This window comes from Podarcis gaigeae (genome assembly GCF_964106915.1).
Source record: "Podarcis gaigeae genome assembly, chromosome: 13".
NCBI classification, from domain to species: Eukaryota; Metazoa; Chordata; class Lepidosauria; order Squamata; family Lacertidae; genus Podarcis; species Podarcis gaigeae.
Window position 1 is genome coordinate 6,774,720 of NC_139689.1, and position 27,445 is coordinate 6,802,164.

The 27,445-nt window shown below is 50.5% G+C and overlaps 2 protein-coding genes across 8 annotated transcripts in view; one reads left to right on the forward strand and one right to left on the reverse strand.

Annotated features, from left to right (window-relative positions):
- The first annotated feature begins 703 nt into the window (after window positions 1-703).
- Window positions 704-26,425, forward strand: AP1G2 (adaptor related protein complex 1 subunit gamma 2). Of its 6 annotated transcripts, none has more exons than XM_083706664.1 (22): window positions 704-1,011; window positions 5,188-5,392; window positions 6,281-6,405; window positions 8,115-8,256; window positions 9,005-9,101; window positions 10,162-10,238; window positions 11,948-12,043; window positions 13,701-13,781; window positions 14,120-14,218; window positions 14,858-14,913; window positions 16,432-16,545; window positions 17,316-17,456; window positions 18,122-18,176; window positions 18,691-18,813; window positions 19,408-19,497; window positions 19,644-19,774; window positions 20,816-20,923; window positions 21,735-21,891; window positions 22,714-22,831; window positions 23,738-23,904; window positions 24,763-24,861; window positions 25,459-26,425. In XM_083706664.1, exons 2-22 carry the CDS (start codon window positions 5,189-5,191, stop codon window positions 25,561-25,563), a joined length of 2,385 nt encoding a protein of 794 aa, XP_083562790.1. In that variant the 5' UTR covers window positions 704-1,011; window position 5,188; the 3' UTR covers window positions 25,564-26,425. The 6 variants fall into 6 exon arrangements, with proteins under 6 accessions (XP_083562790.1, XP_083562794.1, XP_083562792.1 ...); XM_083706668.1 differs by having other exon boundaries at window positions 20,819-20,923; XM_083706666.1 differs by lacking the exon at window positions 704-1,011 and adding an exon at window positions 1,407-1,426.
- The window catches only part of THTPA (thiamine triphosphatase), a 55,616-nt gene continuing 53,540 nt past the window's right edge, over window positions 25,370-27,445 (reverse strand). For both annotated transcript variants that reach the window (XM_083707120.1, XM_083707119.1), the window contains exon 4: window positions 25,370-26,853. In XM_083707120.1, the coding sequence (XP_083563246.1) occupies window positions 26,717-26,853 (137 nt within the window). In that variant the 3' untranslated portion in view covers window positions 25,370-26,716. The remainder of the gene's footprint in view (window positions 26,854-27,445) is intronic.

Genomic DNA, 27,445 nt, shown 5'->3' on the forward strand with positions numbered 1-27,445 from the left:
ACAAGAACTCTCCTGTCCTGCAGTTTCCACAGAGGCAGAGCATAGCCAGCATGACTGGTAGCCACCAGTAGCTCCCCCCTCTGTGAATTTGTGCAATCCTCTTATAAAGCCAGCCAGGTTGGGGCCGAAACCGCTTCAGGTGGGAGTGAGTTCCATAGATTAACTATGTGCTGGATGAAGGATTTCCTCGATTCTTTCCCAAAATGCCCAACATTCAAGTTCAATGGATGTCCGTGAGTCCTAGTGTTATGGGGGGGACGGACTTTTAGCTACCCACATTCCACATAACATACACAGTTCTATAGACTTCTATCGCATCCACTTCTTACTCACCTTTTCCCTCAATGACACACATACGTTGGTACTCTTCGTTACAACACTATTATGATTTAAAAGGTACATATTATTATTATTAACATTTCTGTACCACCTTTCATCTGAGGATCGCAGGGCGGTTTGCAATTTGAAAACAAAAATACACCCTGTAGTGACATCCAAAAACAATACATGCAACACCATGAAACGGTTTAGAAGGCCAGACTTCTTATTTTCCAAAGGCCTGGGAGGAGAGGAATGCTTTTGCCTGGTGCCTAAAGATATGTAACAAAGGTACCAGGCGAGCCTCCCGGGGGATTCCATATACCACCTTTCACCTCAATACGGTTTTTTGTTTTTTTTAAGTTGGGGGCAAGTTTGGGGAGGAGTGTGTCTTTGGGGACGAGGTCAAACTCAGACGGTTGCAGCACAACCTGCTGTGGCTGTAGAGACCACAGAATAAGAACAAAAAACCAGAACATTTTGGTTGGCCTAATGAAGGTATTGCCCTAATGCGGATTTTGAGGCAATCCTTCCTATGGGCCAACCTGCCTACTTTTACCCCAGGCTGCTTCCTGCCACCTATTGCTCCGCTCGCTTCAAGATGTGCCTAGGCAGCCAGCTAGGCGCCCTCCGCTCATTCGGCTGAACGGGAGCCCCGGGCCTGGGCCTTGCGGACCCCGACCCTGCCAAGAGGTAAGCACACAACAGCCCTGCAGTGTAGCCCGCCGCCAGCACTGCAAGCCCTGAGCCCGGGCGGGGAGGCTTTGCGGCCCCTCCCCAAATAAAACCCCACTCCAGGTTGTTGCAGCAGCAAAGGCAGCACGGCTTGGCCATTTCCTCCCCCCTCCCCCTCCCGCTCTGACCTAGAGCTCAGTTACACGCCCAAGCCCCTCGTCGACCCAGGCAGGGAGCCGCCTTCAGACGCGCAGGAGGGGGGGGGGGACCCTGAAGAGCCGGAACTATTTATTTCCGCCAAGAAGGTTTCGGGGGCGGGTGGGAATGGGAAAGTCCGATGCACAAATCCCAGGTTTCTCCATGGGAGGGCAGTAGCCGCTTCCGCCAAAGGCCAGTGAAACCGGAAGCCCATGGGAGGAGTTCCTGTCTAGCGGTTTGCTCCATGTCCGTGGTTGGTGGGAGCGTCGCCGAGGAAGTGGGGGGGGCGGGGTCTAGTCATCTAACCTGCTGCGACGCTCTGGCCGCGTCTCTATGGCTGTGCTCATAAAGCCTCATGGAGAAGCCCCTGGGCTACTCATATATTATATAACATTACAGAGAGAAATTATAGAGTCCTGATAGCTTCTCATTCTCTCTCTCTCTCTCTCTTTGGCCAGCCGAAGGAGCTGTTCGACAGTGGAACAGACTCGCACAAGAAGTGGTGGGCTGTCCTTCCTTGGAGCACACCCTCCAACATTTCTCTGATGAAAATAGGGACGTCCCATTCCATAATGATTATTTTACTATTTATACCCCGCTCATCTTTTTTGGGTTACCCCAGCCACTCTGGACAGCTTCCAATATATATTAAAAAAACATAAAACATAAGAAAGCTGCAGAGATAGCGCAGGATAGTGTGCACCCCGGAAATGATCTCTTTCATCTTCTGTTTTCTGGAAGAAGGTGGAGGGTTATAAAGACGAGGACTAACCGCCTGAGAAACAGTTTCTATCCAAATGCGATTTTGGTTTTAAACGCAGTGTAAGGTAGTCCCTATGGGAGTATATTGTATTTAATTATGGGGTATCAAGAGTTTTTAGGGGGCTAACCAGGTTGGGATTGCTGGGATAGCAGGCTTGTTGGTTTTTGAATGTCTGGTGTAGATGTTTTCAATTTTGTTATTCCGTATGGGACAATAACAATAAAGATTATCGTATCATAAACATTAAAAAAAACTTCCCTATACAAGATTGCCTTCAAATGGCTCTGGGGTCAGATCTCCACGCCCTCCAAGATTTCTCCAATAAAAATAAAGGTAAAGGTAAAGGTATCCCTGCCCTTACGGGCCAGTCGTGTCCGACTCTAGGGTTGTGCGCCCATCTCACTTAAAAGGCCGGGGGCCAGCGCTGTCCAGAGACACTTCCGGGTCACATGGCCAGCGTGAAGAAGCTGCTCTGGCGAGCCAGCACCAGCGCAGCGCACGGAAACGCCGTTTACCTTCCCGCTAGAAAGTGGTACCTATTTATCTACTTGCACTTGAGTGCTTTCGAACTGCTAGGTGGGCAGGAGCTGGGACCGAAAGACAGGAGCTCACCCCGCCGCGGGGATTCGAACCGCCGACCATGCGATCGGCAAGCCCTAGGCGCTGAGGTTTTACCCACAGCGCCACCCGTGTCCCTATCAAATGAAAATAGTGATGTCCTAAAGAAAAGCAGGACCAAATCAGAAACCGGGACAATGTCCCTGGAAAATAGGGACGGCCCTGGAAAATAGGGACACTTGGAGGGTCTGTTGGAGGTTTTTAAGCAGAGGTTGGGTGGTCACTTGTCATGGATGCTTTTGCAGAGATTTCTTCATTGCAGGGGGGTTGGACTACAATTCTATGATTCTATGAGCTTTGGAGGGCAGAAGCCAGGAGGCCTGTGACCCACTGAAAGGCCACAGCAAGGCAGGAGAGCAACAGTTTCACCCTTCAGATCCTCTTGACGGCCAAAGGGCTGCTGCTGTGGTGGTGGTGTTTTGCCTCGCAAGGTTCTTGTGACCTTTTTAACAGCTGCGCGGCAGGCAGGCTTTCAACAGGGAAGATCCCCCTTTGGGAGCAAGGGAGTGAAGAAATTCAGGCATCTGCCTTTCCGCCTGTTGTGCAGAAGTGGAAGGCCGCTTCTGCTGAGAGAACAGGTAGCCTGGGAACATTCCACACATCTAAAGCACATTTGATGCACATTTAAAGCGCACGATTTTCTGCCCCCACAAAGAATCCTGGGAACTGTAGTATGCTGACTGTGCTGGGAATTGGATCTCGGTGAGGGGTAAACTACTTTTCCCAGGATTTCCCAGGGGGAAGCCACGTGGTTTAAATGTGCACTGGGTGTGTTTTAAAAGTGTTGTTGAGCTGCCCTTGTTAGCAAATCAGAGACTTGCCTAAGGCATTTGAAACATAAGGTTTTGTGCCCATCCAAAGAATGTAAGAATAAACTTGCTGGACCAGACCAAAGGACTCCAGTTTCCCCCCAGTGTCTGATATTCAAAAATATCCTTCCTCTGGAGGCAAAGTCTGCATCTAGCTGTCATGCTAATTTACAGCTTTATATTCCAAGTATTTGTGAACGTACACCCAGCTAGCTCACATCTGCTGCTTATGCATGGCCAGCTATGCACGATCTGGATCATATTCTTTAGTCCACCTGTGCCTTTTTAATGATATATATATAATATTTATAAGTCCCCAATAAACTACAATATGAACATTAGGTATGGTCTGTTCCCAGACTGGTGCTGTTTTGCATATGGAATTTGATCATATACCGACAAAGTCATGTTGCACAGTTAAAGTGGGTTTGGTGCACAGCAAACTGCTTTCTTAAACAAGAAAGAAAAACAAACTTCTTGCAGGAAGGAAAGCTATGGCAAAATGAACTGGGAAGCAATGGATAAGGTTCACGTGGCACAATTTTGTATAACTTCTGCACAAACAAATCTGGATGAGTGCTCAATAAACAGGGTTGTCTGAAAGATCCCTTCTTTGGCTCAAGGCCTATCTGTCTGTCAACAGATCCCTCCCTTCCGAAATAGCTCTAAACTTTGGCTAACTCTGCCCCCCCCCCCCAAAGAAAAGATCCGAATGAAAAAGTCCCTTTCTGGGTCTGGCCAGCAGAGGGCGCCCCTGGGTCCAGGTAGCCGCAGAAGTTCAGGTGAGTTTACCTGGCTGGTTAACAGACTGTTGTCCGGAAATGCAATAAGTTGACTAAGCAGAAGGGGAGGATAGAGGGGGCAGCAGCTGCCCCTCTGCGTGTCCCCAAAATATCGTGAAACAAAGAAGAAACCGTGTGCAGTGAATCTCTGGACAGGTGAGGAGGGGACCAGAGGAAAGGAATGAATGAAAAATTAGGTGCTGGTGGGAGTTAAGATAAGGGGGTGATAATCCCAAAAGAAGGGTGCTAACATGCCAGAGAGGGACCTTGGGTTCTGTGGAGGTGTCTGGTGGCCCACTAAATTTGCCTGCAGCTCATGTGCATATGCAGATTCATTCAAAGTATGCACATTTTAAACTGTCCATCAAAGTGGAAGGAGGGGTCAGGGGAAAGAGGAAGGGGAGAGAATTTCACCAAAATATCTGAAAGGCTATGCTCAATTTAAATTCACAGTTGTGAGGGCCTACACTGAAGAGGCAGTTTGGGGGCAGAGAAAGGCTGCTTTTTATGGTACAGGAGTGAAATTCAAGACTCGAGATGGGCAGAAAGATATTGACTGAGCTTAAAGCCTCCACAAAGGGCTTTTGATTTCCAATCCGGAAATCGTCCGCAATAAGGGCCACTTTACGGAACCAATTCAATTCTGTGCTTTCCACTGCGAATGTGGATTAATCCTCTTCTTCCCCATAAACGTGGAAAGAAAGTATTGGAGGGGGGGAAACTTTCGCTTTTACTACTCGTCAAAGGGTGTGAACTAATTTGCGTTAAGCGATTTAGACCTAGCGGCAGGTTGCTGGCATCCATCCCTAAGAGGAAGCCTTGAGTCCGAACCCAAGGAATACAGGCACTCTGCACATTCTCAGAAGCAACCTGTTATTACTTTCGGACTTGAGCTGAGGATTTCCAGTCAGACATGCTCCCTGAAATATGGAGCAGAAGAACGGGAGTAAGAGTTGAGGTTCCTGCAGGTGCCACGTGCCAAAGGCCCCCCCTCAAAAAAAATTATTCCACTCTTCACTTCCAGGATGCCGGAAGCACCTCTCACGTTGCCGGTCCTGATCCGGACCATACGGAGTGCACGGACCCAGGCGGAGGAGCGGGAGCTGGTCCAACGAGAAAGCGCCAAGATTCGGGGGGCCTTTCGGGGAGACGAGCCCGACACCCGTGCCTCCAACTTAGCCAATTTGCTCTACATCCACATTCTGGGCTACCCTGCTCATTTTGGACAGGTATACACCCCCTCCTCACCTGGGGAACTGCAGGGAGGGAGCTGGGGATTGTAGCTCTGTGAGGGATAAACTACAGTTCCCATGATTCTTTGTGGGGGGGGGGGACCTTGGCTGTTAAAAGTGCTCCAAAAGTGTCCTAAGTGTATTTTATTTATTTGATAAAATTTATGCAGCGCTTGATGTACAATGTTCCACCCCCAACTTACCTTCCTCACAACAATCGTGTGAGGTAGTTTTAGGATAACAGATGGTCAGTCAGTGAGCTTAATATCCGAGTGAGGATTTGAACCCGGGTTCCATTTTGCTTCTTTAGCTAATGCACTTATAGCGACTTTATATGCAACTACCCCTCAAAAAAGGGACGCAGAGCCTAGGACTTGCCAATCAGAAGGTAGGCGGTTCGAATCCCTGCAACAGGGTGAGCTCCTGTTGCTCGGTCCCTGCTCCTGCCAGTTCGAAAGCACGTCAGAGTGCAAGTAGATAAATAGGTACCGCTCTGGCAGGAAGGTAAACAGTGTTTCCATGCGCTGCTCTGGTTCGCCAGAAGCGGCTTAGTCATGCTGGTCACAGGACCCGGAAGCTGTATGCCGGCTCCCTCGGTCAATAAAGCGAGATGAGCGCCGCAACCCCAGAGTCGGTCACGACTGGGCCTAATGGTCAGGGGTCCCTTTACCTTTACCCCTCAAAAACCCCTCTGCTAATATTCCCAAATGCCGATCCCCACCGAACAGCAACCCTTAAAGGTCCCAGTGGGATACACCCCCAGCTAGAATGTGCATGGATTGGTTCTGGGATTTAGCCGGGGGGGGGGGGGTTAATCGATCGAAGGTTATAGTTCTGGCGCAATCAATAATTGTGTGTTTTTTCCTTATTCTGTCTTGAACCCAGATGGAGAGCTTGAAGCTGATAGCCTCCCACCGTTTCCACGAAAAGCGGATTGGCTACCTAGGCGCTGCCCTCCTATTGGATGAGAAGCAGGACACTCACCTTCTGCTGACCAATAGTATCAAGAAGTGAGGGGTGAAACCAAAGAGTGTTGGGGGGGCAGAAAGAGAGAGTGGGTGCCCCCACAGTGGACTAGGACAGATTTGGGAACTGAAAGCTAATAATAATAATAATAATAATAATAATAATAATAATAATAATAAATTTTATTTATATCCCGCCCTCCCCAGCCAAAGCCGGGCTCAGGGCGGCTAACAACACTAAAATAGTACAACATTCTAAAAACATTATAAAAATTAATTAAAATTAAAATTGATGGCAACCATAAACTAAAGTTCCGTAAAGATTGCCAAAGGAGGGGGTCAGGCTGTGCCCTGACCAAAGGCCTGGTGGAACAGCTCTGGCTTGCAGGCCCTGCGGAAAGATGTCAAGTCCCGCAGGGCCCTAGTCTCTTGTGACAGAGCGTTCCACCAGATCGGGGCCACAGCCGAAAAAGCCCTGGCTCTAGTTGAGGCCAGCCTTACCTCTCGGTGGCCTGGGACCTTCAAGATGTTTTTATTTGAAGACCGTAAGTTCCTCTGTGGGACATACCAGGAGAGGCGGTCCTGTAGGCACTAGGGTCCTAGGCCGTATAGGGCTTTGAAGGTTAAAACCAGCACCTTAAACCTGATCCTGTACTCCACCCGGAACCAGTGCAGCTGGTATAGCACCGGGTGAACGTGATCTCGCAGCGAAGACCCCATAAGGAGTCTTGCCGCGGCATTTTGCACCCGCTGCAGTTTCTGGGTCAGTCTCAAGGGCAGCCCCATGTAGAGCGAGTTACAATAATCCAGTCTGGAGGTGACCGTCGCATGGATCACAGTGGCTAGGTCAGGGCGAGAGAGGTAAGGAGCCAACTGCTTATTATTTAGGGCAGAAGTTTTCAGCCTTATGGGATCCACGGACTCCTTGACCAACTACATTCTTTCTGGTCCTCTCCTCTCCCCTCTCTTTGGGGGTCCTCTGGGCAGCCACTGCCATCGCCCCTGCCCCAAAGACAGGCGCCCCCTCTCTCTGCCCCACAGGGGGCCTGGGAAGAGGATGCCCCCAGCCTTTGGAGCCTGGCCAAAGGTGAAGATGAGGCCAGCATCTTACTCAGCTTGGAAGGCAGTAGTGGCAGCAGCAGGCACTGCCGGGCCTGCGTGGAAGAAAGGCTCCCCTTCAGGACTGGGCACTCAGCTTCCAGGCAGGCATTGCATACAGCAAGCACAATCAAAGCCAGCATGGTGCCTGCCTCCCTGCCCAGCTTCCCACTTGTCTGTCCATTCCCAACGGCAATGGCTGCCAGACTGGCCAGCTTGGCTCCTCGCCCGCTTGCTTGCTTACTTCAAGGCCGCCTCACCTCCTGGCTACCAGCACCCAATGGCCAGCCCCAGAGGCAGCTTTTACTTGTATTAGGGTTGCAACAAACAGCTGTGCCCGACTTTGAGAGTCAGAAATGTGAGAGGACATCATGGGGGGAGGGAAGGAAAGAGGGACAGAGGCCAGTGTTGCCCGCGGCAGCCCTGACCACAATCCAAGGCACCTCAGGGTGCCACGGCACACTGGTTGAGAACCACTGATTTAGGGTTATACTGGGGAAAAAAGAAACCAAGGCTACATTCACACCATGCCTTTAAAGTGCTATGATACCATTTCAAACAGTCACCGCCTGAGGGAAGCTGTTCGGGCAGGGGATGTGAATATTTGAGAAAGCATTGCATCTTCCATTCACCTCACATTCTTTCGCTCCCCATAGCGACCTCCTGCACCCCACTGCCTGGGTGCAGGGCTTAGCTCTGAGCACCCTGGGCTCCCTGGGGTCTGTGGCCATGTTCCGGGATTTGGCCGGCGAAGTGGAGCAGCTTGCCAGGGTTGGCCAGCCCTCCGTGCGAAGGAAGGTGAGACCCCCCCCCCAGTTTCGATTTTTTCTTTAAAAAGCTGAGATTCCAAAGATAATAATAATTATTTATTATTTATAACCTGTCCATCTGGCTGGGTTTCCCCAGCCACTCTGGGCAGCTTCCAACAGAATATTAAAATACAACAGCCTTTTAAACATTAAAAGCGTCCCTGAAAATGGCTGCCTTCAGATGTCTTCTAAAAGTCTGGTAGTTGTTTTTCTCTTTGACATCTGGTGGGAGGGTGTTCCACAGGGCCCGTGCCACTACTGAGAAGGCCCTCTGCCTGGTTCCCTGTAACTTGGCTTCACGCAGCGAGGGAACCGCCAGAAGGCCCTCAGAGCTGGACCTCAGTGTCCGGGCAGAACGATGGAGGTGAAGACGCTCTTTCAGGTATACTGGGCCAAAGCCATTTAGGGCTTTAAAGGTCAGCACCAACACTTTGAATTGTGCTTGGAAACGTACTGGGAGCCAATGTAGGTCTTTCAATGCCATGTGGTCTCGGCGGCCACTCCCAGTCACCAGTCTAGCTGCCGCATTCTGGATTAGTTGTAGTTTCCGGGTCACCTTCAAAGGTAGCCCCACGTAGAGCGCATTGCAGTAGTCCAAGCGGGAGATAACCAGAGCATGCACCACTCTGGCGCGACAGTCCATGGGCAGAAAGGGTCTCAGCCTGCAAGGCAGTTCTGTGGGACACATGGGGACCCCACCCCCCCATAAATCCTTTGCTCTCTGCCTCTGCTTCTAGGCCGTAGTCTGTGCTGTACACGTTGTCCGGAAGGTGCCCGATCTTATAGACGTATTCACTCGACTCGGCGAACAACTGTTGACTGAACAAAATACCGGTAAGTGCCTTTGTCTCTTCAGCTGGGGCTACTGTGAGTCCTGCTCTCCCTCTGCATCATGACAAGCGGGGAGACCATCATAGCTCCTGCCCATTGGCTGGAAAAGAAGGGCTCTTGTAAGAACTTTGCAGCTAGTGCCTGAGTTTGCTTTTCTCCTTCTCCCTCCCAACCCCTTTTCCTTTTGTGTCGTGCCTCTTAAATTTTAAGCCTGAGGGCAGGGAGCGTTTTATTACTGGACACTGTGTAAGCCATTCCAGAGGGCCTTTTTCTTTCTTTCTTTTGCTGACGAAGAGTTTAGGGCTGGGGGGAGAAAGCTACAAATAAATAAATAAGTCCCCGCTCATGCGTGCTTGGATATCCTTCGGTTGCTCCGAACGCTCGAGCCGACCGCTTGGTTGCCGAAGAGAAGGATTGAGGCGAAGTGGGATGGCGGGGGGTGGGCGATTCTCTTCAGGGTTGTTTGATAGTGGCACCCGCCATGTGGAACGCCCACCAGATGCCAAAGAGAACAACAACTACCAGACTTTCAGAAGACATCTGAAGGCAGCCCTGTTTAGGGAAGCTGTTAATGTTTGATGCATTACTGTATTTTAATATTTTGTTGGAAGCCACCCAGAGTGGCTGGGGAAGCCCAACCAGATGGGCGGGGTATAAATAATATTTATTATTATTATTATTATTAAGGTTGAGAGGAAAGTTCAGGGGTGTATTCGACTCAGTTTTGCTCACGGTGAACCCGCCAAAATTGATCGCTATAAGTCAGGTCTGTTGATTTCAGTAGGGCTACTCTTTGCATAATTTGGATGAGTACCCCCCCTCCTTAGGAAGGGCAGACGAGGCCTGGAGGGGCCCAGGAGGGAGTGTTTTTTTCCAGAGAAGCGGATCTCAAGGAGCGATTTGAAGGAGATCTCAAGAAAGCGCCGCTCTCCCGTCACAGAAACCGTGCAGAGAAACGGGGATCTGGGGAGCCTTGGTGGGCCTGGGATTTGGTAAGATAGGGGACGGGACTTAGGAATTTGGGGCAGGATCCGCACCTGGCCTACCTGTCTTTTCTCCCCAGGCATCCTCCACGGTGCTGTCATGCTGATCTCAGAGATGTGCGAACGGAGCCCGCAAGCCCTGGACCGCTTTTGCAAGGTGGGGCAGCTGTGAGCTTGGCAACTCTCCCAGCATCCGTTGCAGTCAAGGACTACATGCCTTTTGAGCAGGAGAGCGTGGAGGAGGGCAAGCTGCTAATAAAGGAGCCTGTGCCTTGCATGCATTGAGGCCCGGGTTCAAGACCCGCATAGCAGAACTGGTTTGGCGTCCACCAGGAAATGGGGATGGGCCCTGGCAGGCCAGAACATGCAAGAAACCCAAGAAGGATCTGGCCCTTGAGATTCTTCCTGGGCCACACCCCCTCCCAAGCCACACCCCTTCACCCTCAGGACACGCTCCTTCCCAGCCTTGCTTGGCCCCCCTCTCCCGTGTTTCTGGCTGGAGCATATCCTTGAAATTTTGAGGATGACTCTCACTTGCCTGGACGGGAGATAGGGAAGGGGGTGTGTGGAAGCTGGCCTGCTGCAGAAAGGTAAAAATTGCATGTGTTGCTTTTGGCTCCGCCCATCAGTGGCATGCGGCCTGAAATATACTCGGAGTCGAGAGTGGATTTCATGCTCTTTATTCAGCTCATAGTAGTGAGGAGGAATCATTGCTCCCCACAAATATCTGCTTTATATACGTTATTTACACAATGGGGCCCACGTGATTGGCTAATTCCGGGATTCTTCTGTAGGCCAATCAGGTTGTGGATTCACTTCCACCTGGAGCTGGATTGGGTGGCTCCTGCGAACCAATCATACTGCTGCATTGTTCTAGGACCAATCAGACTGCTGCATTCTGAATCCTATTGTTCTAGGACCAATCAGACTGCTGCATTCTGAATCCTATTGTTCTAGGACCAATCAGACTGCTGCATTTTGGATCCTATTGTTCTAGGACCAATCATACTGCTGCATTCTGAATCCTATTGTTCTACGACCAATCAGACTGCTGCATTCTGAATCCTATTGTTCTAGGACCAATCAGACTGCTGCATTCTGAATCCTATTGCTCTAGGACCAATCAGACTGCTGCATTTTGGATCCTATTGTTCTAGGACCAATCAGACTGCTGCATTTTGGATCCTATTCAACTCAGTACATAACAGTTGCCCATGAGGGAATGCAGCCCTTAGAGTAAAAAATATTCCCCAAGGGAAAAAACTGTTCATGTATGTGGCGACAGCTGTGCAGATGTTTCTAGCTCAGAAAGAAGACCAAGTCCCCACCAGGGAAGAATGGCAAATTAAGTTGACGGACTCTGCTGAAATGGCAAAAATGACCTGAAAGATCAGAAATCAGGAAGACCAAAATTTTGATAAGGAATGGGGGAAATTTACAATGGAGACCACTTTAAACAGTTAAACAGCGGGGTTGTAATGTAACGAGAACTATGGATTCATGGAGGGTGGTGGGAGATAATGTGGATCATTATAAAAGATGCAGTAGTAAAGGCTTAACAACGGAACCCAGGGAGGGGAATGAGGGAAGTCCAAAGATTCTTGGGGATCTTGTATTTTCAGAAGGTGTTTTGGTGTGACAGTAAATTTTAATATGTAAAATCAAATAAATAAATTGTGGGGGGGGGAATAATGTTCCACAACCCCCCAAAACAACTCTGGGCGGCTTCCAAAAAAATATTAAAATACTGTAAGACATTCCTGTGAGAGGGCATTGCGAAGAACAAGAGGCAAGGCTCTGGAGGACGGATGCTTTGTGAGGGATCGTCTGCTAACCCTGCTTTTCTGTTCTCTTGTTTCTCTCCAGTTTGTGCCTCAGTTAGTGGGGCTTCTCCGTAACCTGGTGGTTGCTGGCTACTCTCCAGAACACAGCATTTCGGGAATCAGCAACCCTTTCCTGCAGGTAAAAGGATCTCATCCTTCCAACCTCCCCTCTTCCCCTGAGCTTCTGTCTCGCCTTTCTTTCCGCAATTCAAGGGAACCTGGAGTGCATTTCAGAATTGCTTCCCGGAAAGAGTTTCAACGGCACAAACATTGAGCGATTTAAAAAAAAACAGGTATAAAAACAATTTCAAATCCAATTTACAGGTACAGGCTAGGACCTTTTTTTATCTTTTAAACTCCACTTAAAAGGAAGGTCTTCGGCAAAGGAGCAGGGAAACAGCTAGCAATCCCAGAAGCCTTTGCAACTGCAATCCCGTCAGCCTTTGCACTGACCTTGGAGGTCTATTGGGGTTTGAGAAAGGAGGTTTGGAGGGAGAAATTGTGGTGGGTTTATGGCAAAGGTTTACAGGCTTTTTAGTTGCCGTGAGAGATTTTACTTTCTTGGGCTCCATGATCACCACAGATTAAAAGACGCCTGCTTCTTGGGAGAAAAGCAATGACAAACCTAGACAGCATCTTAAAAAGCAGAAACATCACCTTGCCAACAAAGGTCCGTATAGTTAAAGCTATGGTTTTCCCAGGAGTGATGTATGGAAGTGAGAGGTGGACCATAAAGAAGGCTGATGGCCAAAGAATGGATGCTTTTGAATTCTGGTGCTGGAGGAGACTCTTGAGAGTCCCATGGACTGCAAGAAGATCAAACCTCTCCATTCTTAAGGAAATCAGCCCTGAGTGCTCACTGGAAGGACAGATCATGAAGCTGAGGCTCCAAGACTTTCGCCCCCTCATGAGAAGAGAAGACACCCTGGAAAAGACCCTGATGTTGGGAAAGATGGAGGGCACAAGGAGAAGGGGACAACAGAGGACGAGATGGTTGGACAGCGTTCTCGAAGCTACAAACATGAGTTTGACCAAACTGCGGGAGGCAGTGGAAGACAGGAGTGCCTGGCGTGCTCTGGTCCAGGGGGTCACGAAGAGTCAGAGACGACTAAACGACTAAACAACAGCAACAGTTGCCGTTTCACGTATACACGTGGTACGCAGGAATGTAACCCCACCCCCCTGTAAGTGGGGAGACGTCTGTATTAGCCCAGACACCCCCAATCTCGACTGATCTTGGAAGCTAAGCAGGGTCAGGCCTGGGAAATACTTGGACGGGAGACGGCCTGGGAATACTAGGCGCTGCAGCCTTGAGCCAGTGTGGATTAGTGGTTCAGATGCTGGGAGACCAGTTCAAATCGTGACTCACCTTGCCAGGTGGCCTTGACCCATCACAGTGCCTCAGCCTAGCCTACCTCACAGGGTGGCTGTGAGGATAAAATGGGGAGGGAGAGAAGGGGGCCTCGAGCTTGTGGGATACAAATGGGGTGAGACAATAAAATGTGGCTGGGCTTAGCATGCCTCTGTGACCAGAAGGGTGGAGAGTTTGGCTGCTCTCAACTGAGCTGAGGGAGAGTGGAACTTTCCTTCTCTTTGCCTCTTTTTGAAGTCACCTCCTCTAAATAAAAATAAAAATAATTTATTATTTCTATCCCGCAAATCTGGCTGGGTTTCCCCAGCCACTCTGGGTGGCTTCCAACAGAATATTAAAATATAATAGTCTATTAAACATTAAAAGCTTCCCTAAACAGGGCTTTACTCCACCCTCACCTCCCTGATAACGTCTCTCCACCCAGGTACAGATCCTGCGCCTGCTAAGGATTCTGGGAAAGGACAACGAAGACGCCAGCGACGCCATGAACGATTCCTTGGCTCAGGTGAGCCCAACGGTTGTTGCTGGCTCTGGAAAGAGTGCCCTGACCGAGGGAGGGAAGGGAGACATTTAGAGGACCCTGGAGAACAGAGTTTGCTTCACCATGAACAAAACTGGGGCTCCATTTAGCCTCCACGTTTTGATTGAAACTTTGCTAGGCCTGGTCTAGATTGTATGACCTAGAACCCTTTGTTAGCAAGGGCTGTACCATTTGGGGGGGTGGTTGCCGTCAGTGAAGAGGAAGGAAGAGACCAAGGTGAAGGCCTGCGGGGGCAGAGCGGGGCGGAGGAACGTCCCACGCCAAAAGCCAGCAAGGCTGCCAACCCCTCCGCTTCTTCCCAGGTGGCCACCAACACGGAGACAACGCGGAACGTGGGCAATGCCATCTTGTACGAGACGGTGCTGACCATCATGGGCGTCCGCTCGACCAGCGGCCTGCGGGTACGGCGGATTCATACGGGCCAGGTGGACTGGGCTGATCCTGCACCTTGCTTGGCTCCTCTTGCGTTCAGTTCTTTTGGGAGGGTGTTGGTTATTTGGGTGCAAATGGAATATTCTGGGCACCTTCGGTGCGATGATAGCGCTTCTGTTTCTAGACCCCACATACGATCAAAACTGTCTTGTGTTCCCCATAGGGGGTGGGGAACTTCAGGCCCCTGATATCAAAGCGGCCCTCCAGACCTCTCTGTTTGGCCCCAGAAGTCCTCTCCCCAAGCCACACCATCCTCAGGGAGTTCTGCCTGGCGGGAGAACCACAGTGATAACTTGGAGAGGTATTTGGGGTCTGTGCGCCTGTTTCCATAAACCTTTGAGATTTGTGTGGCTCGGGTGCAACCTGTACAAGGATAAGACCTGTATCCGTTCTTCTAGCCACTTTTGCCCACTTGCTGTTTCTGGTCTGCGGCCCCTGAAAGGTTGCTTTTGAGGGAGTGCGGCCCCCAAGTCCCAAAATCTTCCACATCCAGCTATCCCAAGCTAGAATCTGTTTGTTCTGAAGCTTTTTCGTTCTTCCTCTGCCCCCTCAGCTCATACAAATGGTACATTTGGGGAATTAAGGACACTTCTCTTTTCCACACCCAGGTTCTCGCTATAAATATCCTCGGGCGATTTCTCCTTAACAAGGACCGGAATATCAGGTACAGAAACCCCCACGAAACAAACAAAGCACTGGAATGACCCAGATAGAGCTGGGGGGAACGCCGGCCCAACAGTCACCTGAAATTTTCCTGCTGGGATTTCGAAAATATATCTTGGGGCTGAGTCTCCTTATAACACGTTTCACCCTGGCTCCTTTTAAAACGTGGTGCTTGGTTCCTACAGAGGTTTTTAGGCCTGACATCTTCTTCTCCAGCTTGGGAACACTGAAATTTGAGAAGAGGGTAGGAAGATGGCGTCTGCAATCCGGGGCCTCAAGCGGATTTTTGAATCCTAGTCTCCCGGGTCCTGGTCCGATGCTCTGGCCCCCGACCCACACGGCCCCACAGCGCATAGGGCTGCGTTGCCACAACCCTCGACTCGCCTTCCTCACTGCCCTTGCAGATCCCTTGTTTCCCCTTCATGATCTGCCCCCTTCTCCTAATTCTTTGAGGCCCGTTCCGTAGACGCCGGTCTGGGAGAGGGAGCGTGCCCAGAGACCCTCAGGTTCCCTCATGAGCCGCCGCCAATGGCCTCACAGCTGAGGGAAACCGAGGGACGGAGGCGATTCCCCAAATATCTCCCCCACCCCACCCTCAAGACAAGCAGCCACCCCTTTTCCACAGTGCATGGGAAGCAGCTATGCGATAACTCGGCCTATTAAAATGCATCCTCAGGGGCGCGGCGCTTCTTTTCTTCCCCGGTGAAACAGTGCGTGAAATTAATTTGCCACACGCTTAATTCAGATTTGCTCAGATCTCCCGGCCGCCCTGACAGAGGTTGTTTTAGGGCCTCGCCGGCCGCCATTTTGGCTGCCCATGCCACAGTTGCCCGTTTCCCCCCTTGTCTCCCACCCAGCAGCGTCCCCTTTCCATCTTAAAGCGAATCAAGAAGAAATGCTTCCGACTTATTGGCTGCGGACGGTCTTCTTTGCGCCGCTTCCTTGGTTAGAGGGCCTGGGAGACCAGGGTTCGAATTCCCGCTCGGCTATGAAGTGTTCTAGGTGGCCTTGGGCCCCAGTCGCCCTTCTCTCAGCCTATCCCACCTCGCAGGGTTGTTGTGAGGATAAAACAGCAAGGGCGAAGGATAGCCCTGAGCGCCTGGAAGGAAACACAGGGTGTAAATGTGATGAATTAAGCTCTCTCATCCTCTCCCTCTCAATATGTGATTTACCGTATTTTTTGCTCTATAAGACTCACTTTCCCCCTCCTAAAAAGTAAGGGGAAATGTGTGTGTGTCTTATGCAGCGAATGCAGGCTGCATAGCTATCCCAGAAGCCAGAACAGCAAGAGGGATCGCTGCTTTCACTGCGCAGCGATCCCTCTTGCTGTTCTGGCTTCTGAGATTCAGAATATTTTTTTTCTTGTTTTCCTCCTCCAAAAACTAGGTGCGTCTTATGGTCTGGGGCGTCTTACAGAGCGAAAAATACGGTAAAGGTGATGAATTAAGCTCTCTCCTCCTCTGCCTCTCAAGATGTGATTTATTTATTTTTCTCTTGTCGGGTGGAATCTTCCCTTTAGATACGTGGCTCTAACATCTCTACAGAAATTGCTGCAAGAAGAGAACAGCGCCGTTCAGAGGCACCGGGCCACAGTCCTTGAATGCCTGGCCGACCCGGATCCCACTGTGAAGAGGTGAGACTGTGATAGGAATTTTGAGGTCTTAGATATATGGTAATGTTCATAACCACACGTACATAGATCAGCACAGGAAGACCGACCTGAAGTCATTTTGATTCCTAAACTGAGCAAATGTTTTCTCTGCAAGGTCAAAGTGGGAAACCTCCCATTGGCTTTTCCTTCACAAATCCTGTCTTAAGGGTATGTTTGTGCTTGAATAGGGTGTGAGCCTGTGACCTGGCCCAGGAACTAAGTATTTATCATTATAAAAGACTGGCCAGGCTCCCCAATCAAGTAACCTGCCAGACAGGAGATAATGACAGGAGAAAAACATTCAAATTTCTGTTTTAAGACCGCCTTTTCGGTGATGTAGGTGTGATGTACCTGAGGGGTGGTCTTAGGTTACACCCCTTCTGTGATGTATGTTTCTGGGGGTGGTCTTGATCTACAGGAGGGCAATTTCAAAATTCTTTATAAGGCCTTGCACACCATTTTTCTGGGCTCCTCTTCCTCTCCTGCGTGTGAGGGGAGCACCCTGTTGCAACAGATCAATAAAGATCAGGCTTACTAGCTGCTTTGCTTCTCAATATTCTCTGGTTGGCCTCTGTTATTCTCTCCTACCAATAGAGAACCTATGTAAGGACTCTATATGGGCTCTTGGATACCCCATAAGGGAAAAGGGCAATTTTTGTTTACAACAAGACGAGGGGCAAAGACAGGGCCGAGGCTCCGGGAGACATGATGTCTGAGTCAGGAGAATTGCTCACTTCTCTCCCCTTCCTCAGGCGAGCCCTGCAGCTGAGCCTGGCCCTGGTGAGCGGCAGCAATGTGAGGACGACCACGAAAGAGCTGCTGGTTTTCCTGGAAACCTGCGCCCCGGAGCTGAAGTCGGACTGCGCTTCCGGAATATTCCTGGCTGCTGAGAAGTGAGTCGGGTCCGGCCGTTGCCCGTAGGGGGCGTTGTAGAGAAATCCAGGGCAGGTTTTTTTGGGGGGGGGCGCATGTTGAATTTTGCAGCTTTTGAATTCGCGCCTCGAAGGGCGCTCATGGCAGAACAAGAGACTCTTAATTTTAGGGTCATTGGGCAAAAGATTCCTGCCGCTCTACAATTCTGTGACCTAAGACCTGGGAATTAAAAAGATGTATTGGTTAAATTCATATAATTTAGTTCTCCTTGGTAAGTGAAACACATGTAAAATTGCACAGAAATAATTAAAAACGAGCGCTTGCACTTATATTATACAGCACATTAAAAAAATATTGTTCATTTTTATTATTATTTAGCATTACCTGACATTTTCAGAAGGCGAAGTTAAAAGTCTTTGGTTTTCTGAGAAAGCAGTTTATGTGCTTTCTAATCAAACGTAGATTCGCCAAGCTGAATGTTGTCCCACCACAAAAATAATAGCAGATTTGAATTCCTCACACCCAAAAACATATTTTTAAGACCCTCCCTCCCTGAAGAAATTAGCAAAAATTAAGTTACACCCCTTAAAATGACGTGTCCTGACAGCGTGAGGGGCACTTTCAGGCGGAGCGATAGGTCTAAGACATTCCTGCTCTTCTCGTTTTCTTCCCTCACCCACTTCAGGTTTGCGCCCAGTAAGCGTTGGCACATCGACACCATCCTCCAGGTTCTGACCATGGTAAGATGGAGGGTGGAGTGGGGGCTAGGATCCTTGGGGAGCAGCGGAAAGCTGCGTGGCTCAAGGAAGGGCCTTCCTCTCTCAAGGGGTTGTGTTTGAAGAAGCTTCTCCAAGACCATCTGAACTAGAAACTTTCTTCTTTTCTTTTGAGAGAGGCGAGAAACAGAAAGCTGACATTCTCACCTCCTACTATGCCTCTGTGAACATTTTTCAGGCTGTAATATTTATTTTCCTCTCCGTGTTTCCAGCACCCATTGAAACTGCCATTCTAGGTGTGTTGAAAAAGTGAGTTTCAAGGCCCTCCCCCCTTAAGCAGAACGCTTCACGTAGAGCCCACCAATAGCAGCCCAGAATCCTTAGAGTGCCTTCAGAGCCGAGTCCTTGGTAGTTTGGGCTTGTGTGGAGGAGGGGGAATCTGTTGAACCCTTTTTAAGGGAAGGAAGGGCCAAGCAGAGACGTATCTCTAAGAAGGAGCGTAGCTCACATCCTCGGTTCCTCTCTTTACCCTCTGCAGGCTGGCTCCTACGTACGTGACGACGCGGTGCCCAACCTCATCCACCTCATCGGAGGTGCAAAGGATCTTCACGGCTATGCGGTTCAACAGCTATACAAGGCCCTGACCCTAGATATCTCTCAGGTGTGGGATTGGGGAGGGGATGATGGGGGGGGGGGCAGGGCATAGAGAACCAGAAGAGGAAGAGTGGGGCTATGTATCCTGTGCCCATTTACTTGCAAGTGAGTTCCACTCAACGTTTTTTATTAACTGAACAGAATTTCTATAATGCTTAGCATCAAAACCTTTAAGCTGTTCTTCTACCTATACAAATAGAAATGTAAGGCTGTTGTCACGCTGCTCTTATCAGCATTGGGCCAATCGTTGTCTCTTAGCTAACCTACTTCACAGGATTGTTGTGGGGGAGGAGAATCACATACACTACCTTGAGCTCCTTGGGGAAAAATATAAATGTAATAAATAATAATAAAATAATGTGGGAGGTTTTTTTTAAGAGGATGTGAAAGGTTGACGAGCAGGGTTAGCAGAGGCAGCAGATCCCAGTAGAAGACATTCAAATTACCCATAAAATTATATATCAAAAACAAGTCCCCCTAAAAGAAATCCACCCTTCAGAATTGCATATTAAAATGCACGTCAAATGTACAGGTTTGTAGGCTTGCTTAACCGAAAAGCGTTTTCCGCTGGAGCCCTCCCTCTCTCTTTTTTCCCTCCCAGCAACCCTTGGTCCAGGTAGCTACCTGGTGCATTGGTGAATACGGCAACCTCTTATTGGACGGCAGCTGTGAAGAGGTGGAGCCCACTCAGGTGAGGAGTCGGAAACTGAGGGTGGGCATTTTGTGGGGAACATTGAACGGGGGAAGCTTGCTCACACACACCCGAGAAAAAAACACCCCACTTCATTATGGCTTTTCCTCCTCCTGCTTTCTCCCCCTTCTCCCCCGCTGCGGCAGGTGGACCCAGAGGAAATGGTCTCCATGTTGGAGCGAGTGCTGCAGTCGCACCTCTCGCTGCCGGGCACCAGGGCCTACGCACTCACCGCCCTCATGAAGCTCGGGACCCGTCTCCAGGGCAGCGACATCAAGTGAGCTCACAGCCCACATCCCCACCCTCAGGCCACGGACGCACCATAACATGCAAAACACACCAATTCCCCCATGGAACCCTGGGACTTGTAGTTTGAGCTGCAACTCCCAGACCCTTAGCAAACAAAGGTTCCCAGAATTCTCTGGGGGTTCGGAGTTGTGTACTTGGTTTAGGCTCGCAGCCTCAGCATCCCCTCTTCCTAAGCCAGGCCTCGGGGCAGGGGTGCACGTAATAATAATAATAATAATAATAATAATAATAATAATAATAATAATAAAATTATTTATACCCCGCCCATCTGGCTGGGTTCCCCCAGCCACTCTGGGCAGCTTCCAACAAAATATTAAAATACAATACAGTGGTACCTTGGGTTAAGTACTTAATTCGTTCTGGAGGTCCGTTCTTAACCTGAAACTGTTCTTAACCTGAAGTGCCACTTTAGCTAATGGGGCGTCCTGCTGCTGCCGCGCCACCGGAGCACAATTTCTGTTCTCATCCTGAAGCAAAGTTCTTAACCCGAGGTACTATTTCTGGGTTAGCGGAGTCTGAAGTGTATGTAACCTGAAGCGTATGTAACCCAAGGTATCACTGTAGTCTAGTAAACATTAAAACGTTGGTGATCTTTGGGAGCCAACGGAATTCAAATGCCAAGGAGATTCTGATTTAATACATAAGGATGAGCCTTCTGGCATCAAGAGCTGTTTGACAGGGGAAAGGACTCCCCCAGAAGGCAGTGGGCTCTCCTTCATTGCAGGTTTTGGAAACAGAGGTTGGATGGGCCATCTGTCAGGGATTCCGCGATTCCTGCGTTGCAGGCGGGTTGGGCTAGATGACCCCTGGGTTCCCTTCCAATTCTACAATCCTACGACTGGTAGGATGTAGCAGTGGCAAGGGTCGGACCATCCTGCGAGGCCTTTTGAATTGATTTGCCTCTGTAATATTTCCCGCCTCATCCTGCGTCCTGCTTCTCTGCCCGAAGCAGAGGCAGCTCATAACCTCTTCCCCTCAATTCTTTTTTTCCCACCCCGTCCGCCCTGAGAAGTCGGATCCGGAGCCTGGTTTCCATTTACTGCAGCTGCCACGACGTGGAGCTCCAGCAGCGGGCGGTCGAGTACAACGCGCTCTTCCGGAAGTACGACCACCTCAGGTACTCCTGGCAAAAGATGGGCGCCTGAAACTGCTCTCGTTCTCGGATGCTCTGCGTATTCTGACCTCCCGCGTGGGCCCTTCCATTCACACAACACCCATTTTTTAGCTAGCTTCCCCATTTCACCCTGTCCAAGTTCGAGCGCTGAAAACTCTGCTCCAAACGGCCTTCCACCTTGACGGTCTTTGCAAACATTCTTTGTGGGTGCTCACACGGCAAGCCTTCGGCGGCTAAACCTCCACAGAGGAACACCAGTACCCAAATCTGGTTTTTGAAAACCTTTATTCCTGACATGCAGGTCATAGGATGGGTGAGGAGGGTTGACGGCGGAATCAGCCAAGCCAAGTCACCGGCAGATAAAATCTCTCTCCTACCCTGCTTCCCCACTCTCTTGCCAAGTAAAGGTAAAGGGACCCCTGACCATTAGGTCCAGTCATGACCGACTGTGGGGTTGCAGCGCTCATCTCGCTTTATTGGCCGAGGGAGCCGGCGTACAGCTTCCGGGTCATGTGGCCAGCATGACTAAGCCGCTTCTGGCGAACCAGAGCAGCGCACGGAAACGCCGTTTACCTTCCTGCCAGAGCGGTACCTATTTATCTACTTGCACTTTGACGTGCTTTCGAGCTGCTAGGTTGGCAGGAGCAGGGACCGAGCAACGGGAGCTCCCCCCGTGGCGGGGATTCGAACCGCCGACCTTCTGATTGGCAAGTCCTAGGCTCTGTGGTTTAACCCACAGCACCACCTGCATCCCATCTCTTGCCAAATAAATCCCCACAAAAGGCCCGTATCTCTTTTCCTTTCTTCCTACCAGAGCATCCGTCCTGGAGAAGATGCCCTTAGTCGACAAAACTAGCTACACCGAGGAAGGAAGTGAAAAAGGGCAGAATGGAAGAGAGGCCGCTGTTGCTCCTCAAATCCTGGAGGTGGCGCCAGCACCCAGCGACGTCCAGCAACAGGACTCTGGCCAGGTGGGGAGTTACTTTGCCAAGCGGTTGGCACCAGGGGGCACTTGGGAGCAGGGCAAACCCCAAACTTGACAGCAAGGTGACATTTTGGAGCAGGGAGCAGGCAGCACGGAATCCAGGATTACCAATTCCAAATAAGGATTTGGTTTTAAGAGCTGGCCAGTCTTGGCTTCCCCTAGACTGGCAGCACCACAGCAGAACCCAAGCATAATACTGGATTTTGAAGAGCCCAGCTGTTAATTTGGCCCACCTCCTTTTATAAACCGGAATCCTGTATCATCTCGGCTCTTTCCTTACACGAATCAGTTCAGCGGACAGAGAGCTTGTTGCTTCGCCACGGAAAGGCAGAACTGGAACCGAACTGGGTTGGTGGGGATGAAACCTGAACACAAGCCTTGATTTTTAAAGGAGGCGTTTCCAAAGTGCAGCTTGTGAACCACCTGTGGCCCGTGAGCCTCATCCACGCAGTCCGTGGCAGAAATATTTAATTAATCAATTTTAAATATTGGTTTTATCATTTACATGCCTCCCAGCTGACTGGCTTGCTTCCACATCTAGCACAGAACATAAAAATGGCTAAACCACTGGCTGAAAAACCACTAAGTGACCCACCAAGATTTCCAGCAATTTTAAAGTGGTCTGAACACCCACAGCCCTATTTGAACGTGCCCCCCCCCCCCGGCAGTGGCTGTGCTGTTTCTGTTGCCTCTCCTTTCTCAGATTATCACTGCATGCTGTGCCAGAGCTCTCTGCACTGGTGCCCCGCGATGGGAATCCCCCCACCCTTGCCATCTCCTCTTCAACACTCCCTTGCTTCCCCTGTAGGTCTCTGATCTTTTGGATCTCCTTGGAGGCCCCGCAGATCCCCCTCCAGCCCAGCCCAGCACCGTCGTCCCGGCAGTGGAATCCTTCCTCGATTTCCTTGGCGATCTGAAAGCCCCAGGTATGTTGACCTAAGAGCTCTTTGCTGGTGGGGTTGCTTTTTGCAACTCAATTCTTGACAAGACCCTTTTAGGCAAGTCTGCAAAGGACAAGCCCACCCCCCAATATCCTTTCATTCCATCACTCCCCTCGGGGGGTTTTCCAGACAGATGAAATAAAGTAAAGAGAGCTTATTTCTCCACCTCACATGGGGATTTCTGAGCAAAAGCACTGCGCCCCCCCTTTAACAACAGCTGTATCGCTCTTGTTAAGTTTTAACAATGAGCACTAAAATATACCTGTATACCTGAAGGAGTATCTCCACCCCCATTGTTCGCCCAGACACTGAGGTCCAGCTCCGAGGGCCTTCTGGCGGTTCCCTCCCTGTGAGAAGTGAGGTTACAGGGAACCAGGCAGAGGGCCTTCTCGGTGGTGGCGCCCGCCCTGTGGAATGCCCTCCCACCAGATGTCAAGGAAATAAACAACTATCTGACTTTTAGAAGACACCTGAAGGCAGCCCTGTTTAGGGAAGCTTTTAATGTTTGATATTTCATCGTGTTTTAATATTCTGTTGGGAGCCACTCAGAGTGGCTGAGGTAACCCAGTCAGGTGGCCAGGGAATAAGAAATAATAATAATTAATATTATTAGGGCTTTTTTCAGCTGGAACTCAGTTCCGGCATTTCCAGGTGGGCATCACTGCCATTCTAAGAGAAGGAGGGAGGTGTTTGTGGTGAGTTCCGGATCCGTTTTCCCTAGAAAAATAGCATGTATTATTATTACTATTATTAGTAGACCCTTTGCACATTAGACCCTTTGCACATGCTCGGGGTGCCCTGGCTTGGCATGGCTCTGGGGACTTTCTGTACCTCAGGGGGTGGTTGGCCAGGGGGAGCTAGACTTAGCTGGCCGCCCTTCCCTCCCCGCAGCCTCCACCATCACCCGCATGGTTGCGTACGAACAAGACGGCCTGCTGGTCGAATTTTCCATGGACCGGCCGGCACTGGAGCCCTCGTTGCTGCTCATCACGGCCACCGTCTCCAACAGGACCCCCCACGACGTGGCCGGGTTTTGTCTGCAAGTGGCCGTCCCCAAGGTAAGGCCTCGGGTGCCTTGAGAAGAGGGCTGGGCGAGATCGCAGAGGAGGCTACGAGCCACAGAGGCCACGGTGCTTCTGAATATGAGTTGCTGGGAATCACAACTGAGGAGGGCCGCTTAGGCCGTGGGGTCTTGCTTGTGGGCTTCCTCAGTGGGGCATCCACTGGGCCCCCGGGAGAGGAGGATGCTAGGATGCTGGCTTAGATGGGGGTTCCCTTTGGCCTCACCCAGCAGCCAAGAAAAATCTGCTGGTGTTCTTAAGAAGGAGGGGCATCCTCCTTTATGTTCCTCCCAGTGCCAGAGGCCAATGGGGTCACTCAGCCAAGGGTTTCTGGGCAGGCAAAAGGAAGCACCGTATTTTTCGCTCTATAAGATGCACCAGACCATAAGACGCGCCTAGTTTTTGGAGGAGGAAAACAAGAAAAAATATATTCTGAATCTCAGAAGCCAGAACAACAAGAGGGATCGCTGCGCAGCGAAAGCAGCAATCCCTCTTGCTGTTCTGGCTTTGGGATAGCTGCGCAGCCTGCATTCGCTCCATAAGACACACACACATTTCCCCTTGCTTTTTAGGAGGGAAAAAGTGAGTCTTATAGAGCAAAAAATATGGTAATTCTTTACACGAACTATGGAACTCACTGCCACAGGAGGCAGTGATGGCCAACTTGGAGGAGGGTTTAAAAGAGGATTAGACCAAGGGATAATGCTGTCATCCATAATGTTTTAAATTGCAGGGCAGGGAGGGAAGAAAGCAGGAAGGGAAATGGCCCTGGATTTTGCAGGGGTCAAAAACTTTTTTTTCCTTTTTTTAAATGATACGCATTGTTTGGATTTTTGTCTGCTCCTCTTCTGACAGTCGTTCCAAGTGGAGCTGCTGGCCCCGAGTGGCTCTACAGTCCCAGGCCAGGGTGGGCCCCCCATCACCCAGCTCATCCGAGTATTGAACCCCAAAAAGGTAAGCAGGGTGAGAGGAGGGTTATACGTGTGGCCAGGGAGTGGGAATTAACCTGTGATCTGAGCAGCGATGTCATTTCCTGCCTGGCCATCACTTAAAGGTGGTGACATCACTTCCTCTCCTCCTGTAAAGCGACGTGCAGGGACTCTATTGCTTAAGCTTCCTGCGGGCCATTTCTGTTGGCAGCATCCGAAGGATGTTTCCCGCTGAAAACAGGAAGTGGCACCGTCACACTCCCACATTACAAAGACACCGGTGATGTCACTTCCTCCTCTGCCCTCGCCGGCTGACTTCACCTTGGTTAGCGTAACAGGCACCAGGGTGATGTCACTTCCTGTTCCTTCAAGAAGGGTACTCTGCAGCGGCCTCAGCCGCCCAAATTCGCTTTCTTTCCCCATTTAACACAACACGCATCGCCCTCAATCTTCCAGCAACACTAAGGACTAGCGTCTTAGCTCTCGTAAAAAAGGAATGAACGCCGGGGTTTCCGCAGCATCAAATCCAGAGCTTTCTGTTTTGCAGAACGCAGCTTTTAATGTTTGCAAGCAGAGATTATACACCCAGCGTCAAGTATGTTTTATCCCTTTCTGATTCCAGCTCCCGCTCCGTATGAGGTTACGACTTGCCTACACTCTGCCCTCTGGAGCTTTGGTGCAACAGATCAAGGAAATCAACTCATTCCCCGAGGCTGCCTGGAAATGAAGAGCGAGCGGCCCACTGTATCCCTCCCTCCTTGACGGTCCCCCTAAAATGCACTCCACTCCGAGGGAAGGGAAGGGGTGGGGTGGAGAAAAACCCTTGCAGTGACACCATCCCACCACCAGGTGGGTGCCCCAAAGAACAACACCCATGGGTGCTCCCCTTTTGCACAGGCGGAAGGGCAGAGGGCGCCTCTCTCGCCGGATCCAAAGAGGGATTTCTGAAGGCGGGAGGGAGAAGGGGAATCCCCGTTCTCAGCCAGCCCCCTTTCTCCCTCCTCCCTCCCAGCTGCTGGCAGATCAATTCAATTGATCAGCCAGATGGGGGAAACTCCACAACAACTGAGCGAGACTAAATGGAAATCGATGGAGATAAAGAGTGGGTTGGGGGGTGGAGGGGGAAATCCCTCTTTAATAAAAACAAACACAAACACCAGCTATCCCTCTTCATGGCTGGATTTGGTTTTTTCACCTCTGGCCGTACTGCTGGTAGGTCCAACAAACCTCCCCTCCAGACGCTGGCTGGCCCCAGCGATAGCGACGCTGCGGTTGATGCACCCTGAGAGTAGTGCAAGAACCACTCCAGGAAAACCCTGCCTTAGCATTCTGTCGGGCGCTTTTACACTATGCAAGGGCAGTGAGTTCCGCAGATCCACAATATGTGGCTCCCTCCAGATGTGGCTGCTGGAATTGGCAGCCCCAAGCCCCTGGGTTGTGGGTGTGTTCTAGCTTGGGCGAGGCCACACTGCGTACCCCTCCTACTTCCTTTCTCTCTCCCAGCACCCCCATCTCTCAAACCTGCCCCCTGCCGCTCTCCATCGAATGGCCATTGAGCTTTCTGCGTGAATAAATGTCTTCTCAACGCATTCTCCGCTCTTGTGTAACAGGGAAAACGCCTGGCTGTTTAGCAGCAGGGAGCCCCTCTGCCCAGGCCCGGCTGCTATTGGCTGACCTGCTGTGATGTCATCCAAGGCTCCCGACTGCTGCGGGATGTCGAAAGCCATTCCAGATGTTGGATGGAGTTGGATGGTTTGGCAGAGGGGGAAGAAAGGAGGGCTGGGTGGGAGGAACGTGGTCCAAATTGTCCTCTCGGTTCAGGTAGCGGACTTTCTCTCTTGCCCGAAGCGTAGCCCCCACCCCCGTTTTTCCGGCCCCAGTCAGTTCCCCTCCTCATCCGTTGCAGCTCTCACTTTCCTCAGCGACCCAGCTCTCATGAGGGCCTCGTAGTGCGAAGGTCTGAATTTATGCAGGTAAACAGACATCTTGCCAGGAATCGGGGATTTCATATCCAGGCCTGCTGGGGAGACCAGAAAGAGAGGAGAACGTTAATTTGGCAACAGGGCGAGACCCGGAACAGAATTACAAACCCATCCAAACATCCCTGGGATGTAGAGGACTAAGCATCAAGCAGTTCTTGTTTGTACTGTATTTTTCGCTCTATAAGACGCACGAGTCCACAAGACGGACCTAGTTTTTGGAGGAGGAAAACAAGAAAAAAAAATATTCTGAATCTCAGAAGCCAGATCAGCAAGAGGGATCACTGCGCAGTGAAAGCAGCAATCCCTCTTGCTGTTCTGGCTTCTGGGATAGCTGCGCAGCCTGCATTCGCTCCATAAGAAACACACTTCCCATTACTTTTTAGGAGGGAAAAAGTGAGTCTTATAGAGCAAAAAAGTCGGTATTTCGTACTTTAAAAAAAGATTTTTGGAGGGGTGCTTAAGAAGAGGGAGGAAAGCCTCATTAATCAGGCCCCCCCAAAGTGAGGAGCCCCATCTCCAGTGTCCTACAGCCACGCAAGAAGCATGAAAACAGAGTTTTCTTAGCCCCTGAGGATAGGCTCCTAGGGTCACTCTGCTGAAGGCGCACAAAGAGCTGTTCTGTATCCT

Bases quoted from the DNA above. Each gene is read 5' to 3' on its own strand.
- AP1G2 (XM_083706664.1), top strand. From the start codon at position 5,189: ATGCCGGAAGCACCTCTCACGTTGCCGGTCCTGATCCGGACCATACGG. The intron at 9,102-10,161 runs GTAAGTGCCTTT...TTTTCTCCCCAG, and splicing joins GTTGACTGAACAAAATACCG to GCATCCTCCACGGTGCTGTC. The intron at 20,924-21,734 runs GTACTCCTGGCA...TCTTCCTACCAG, and splicing joins CGGAAGTACGACCACCTCAG to AGCATCCGTCCTGGAGAAGA.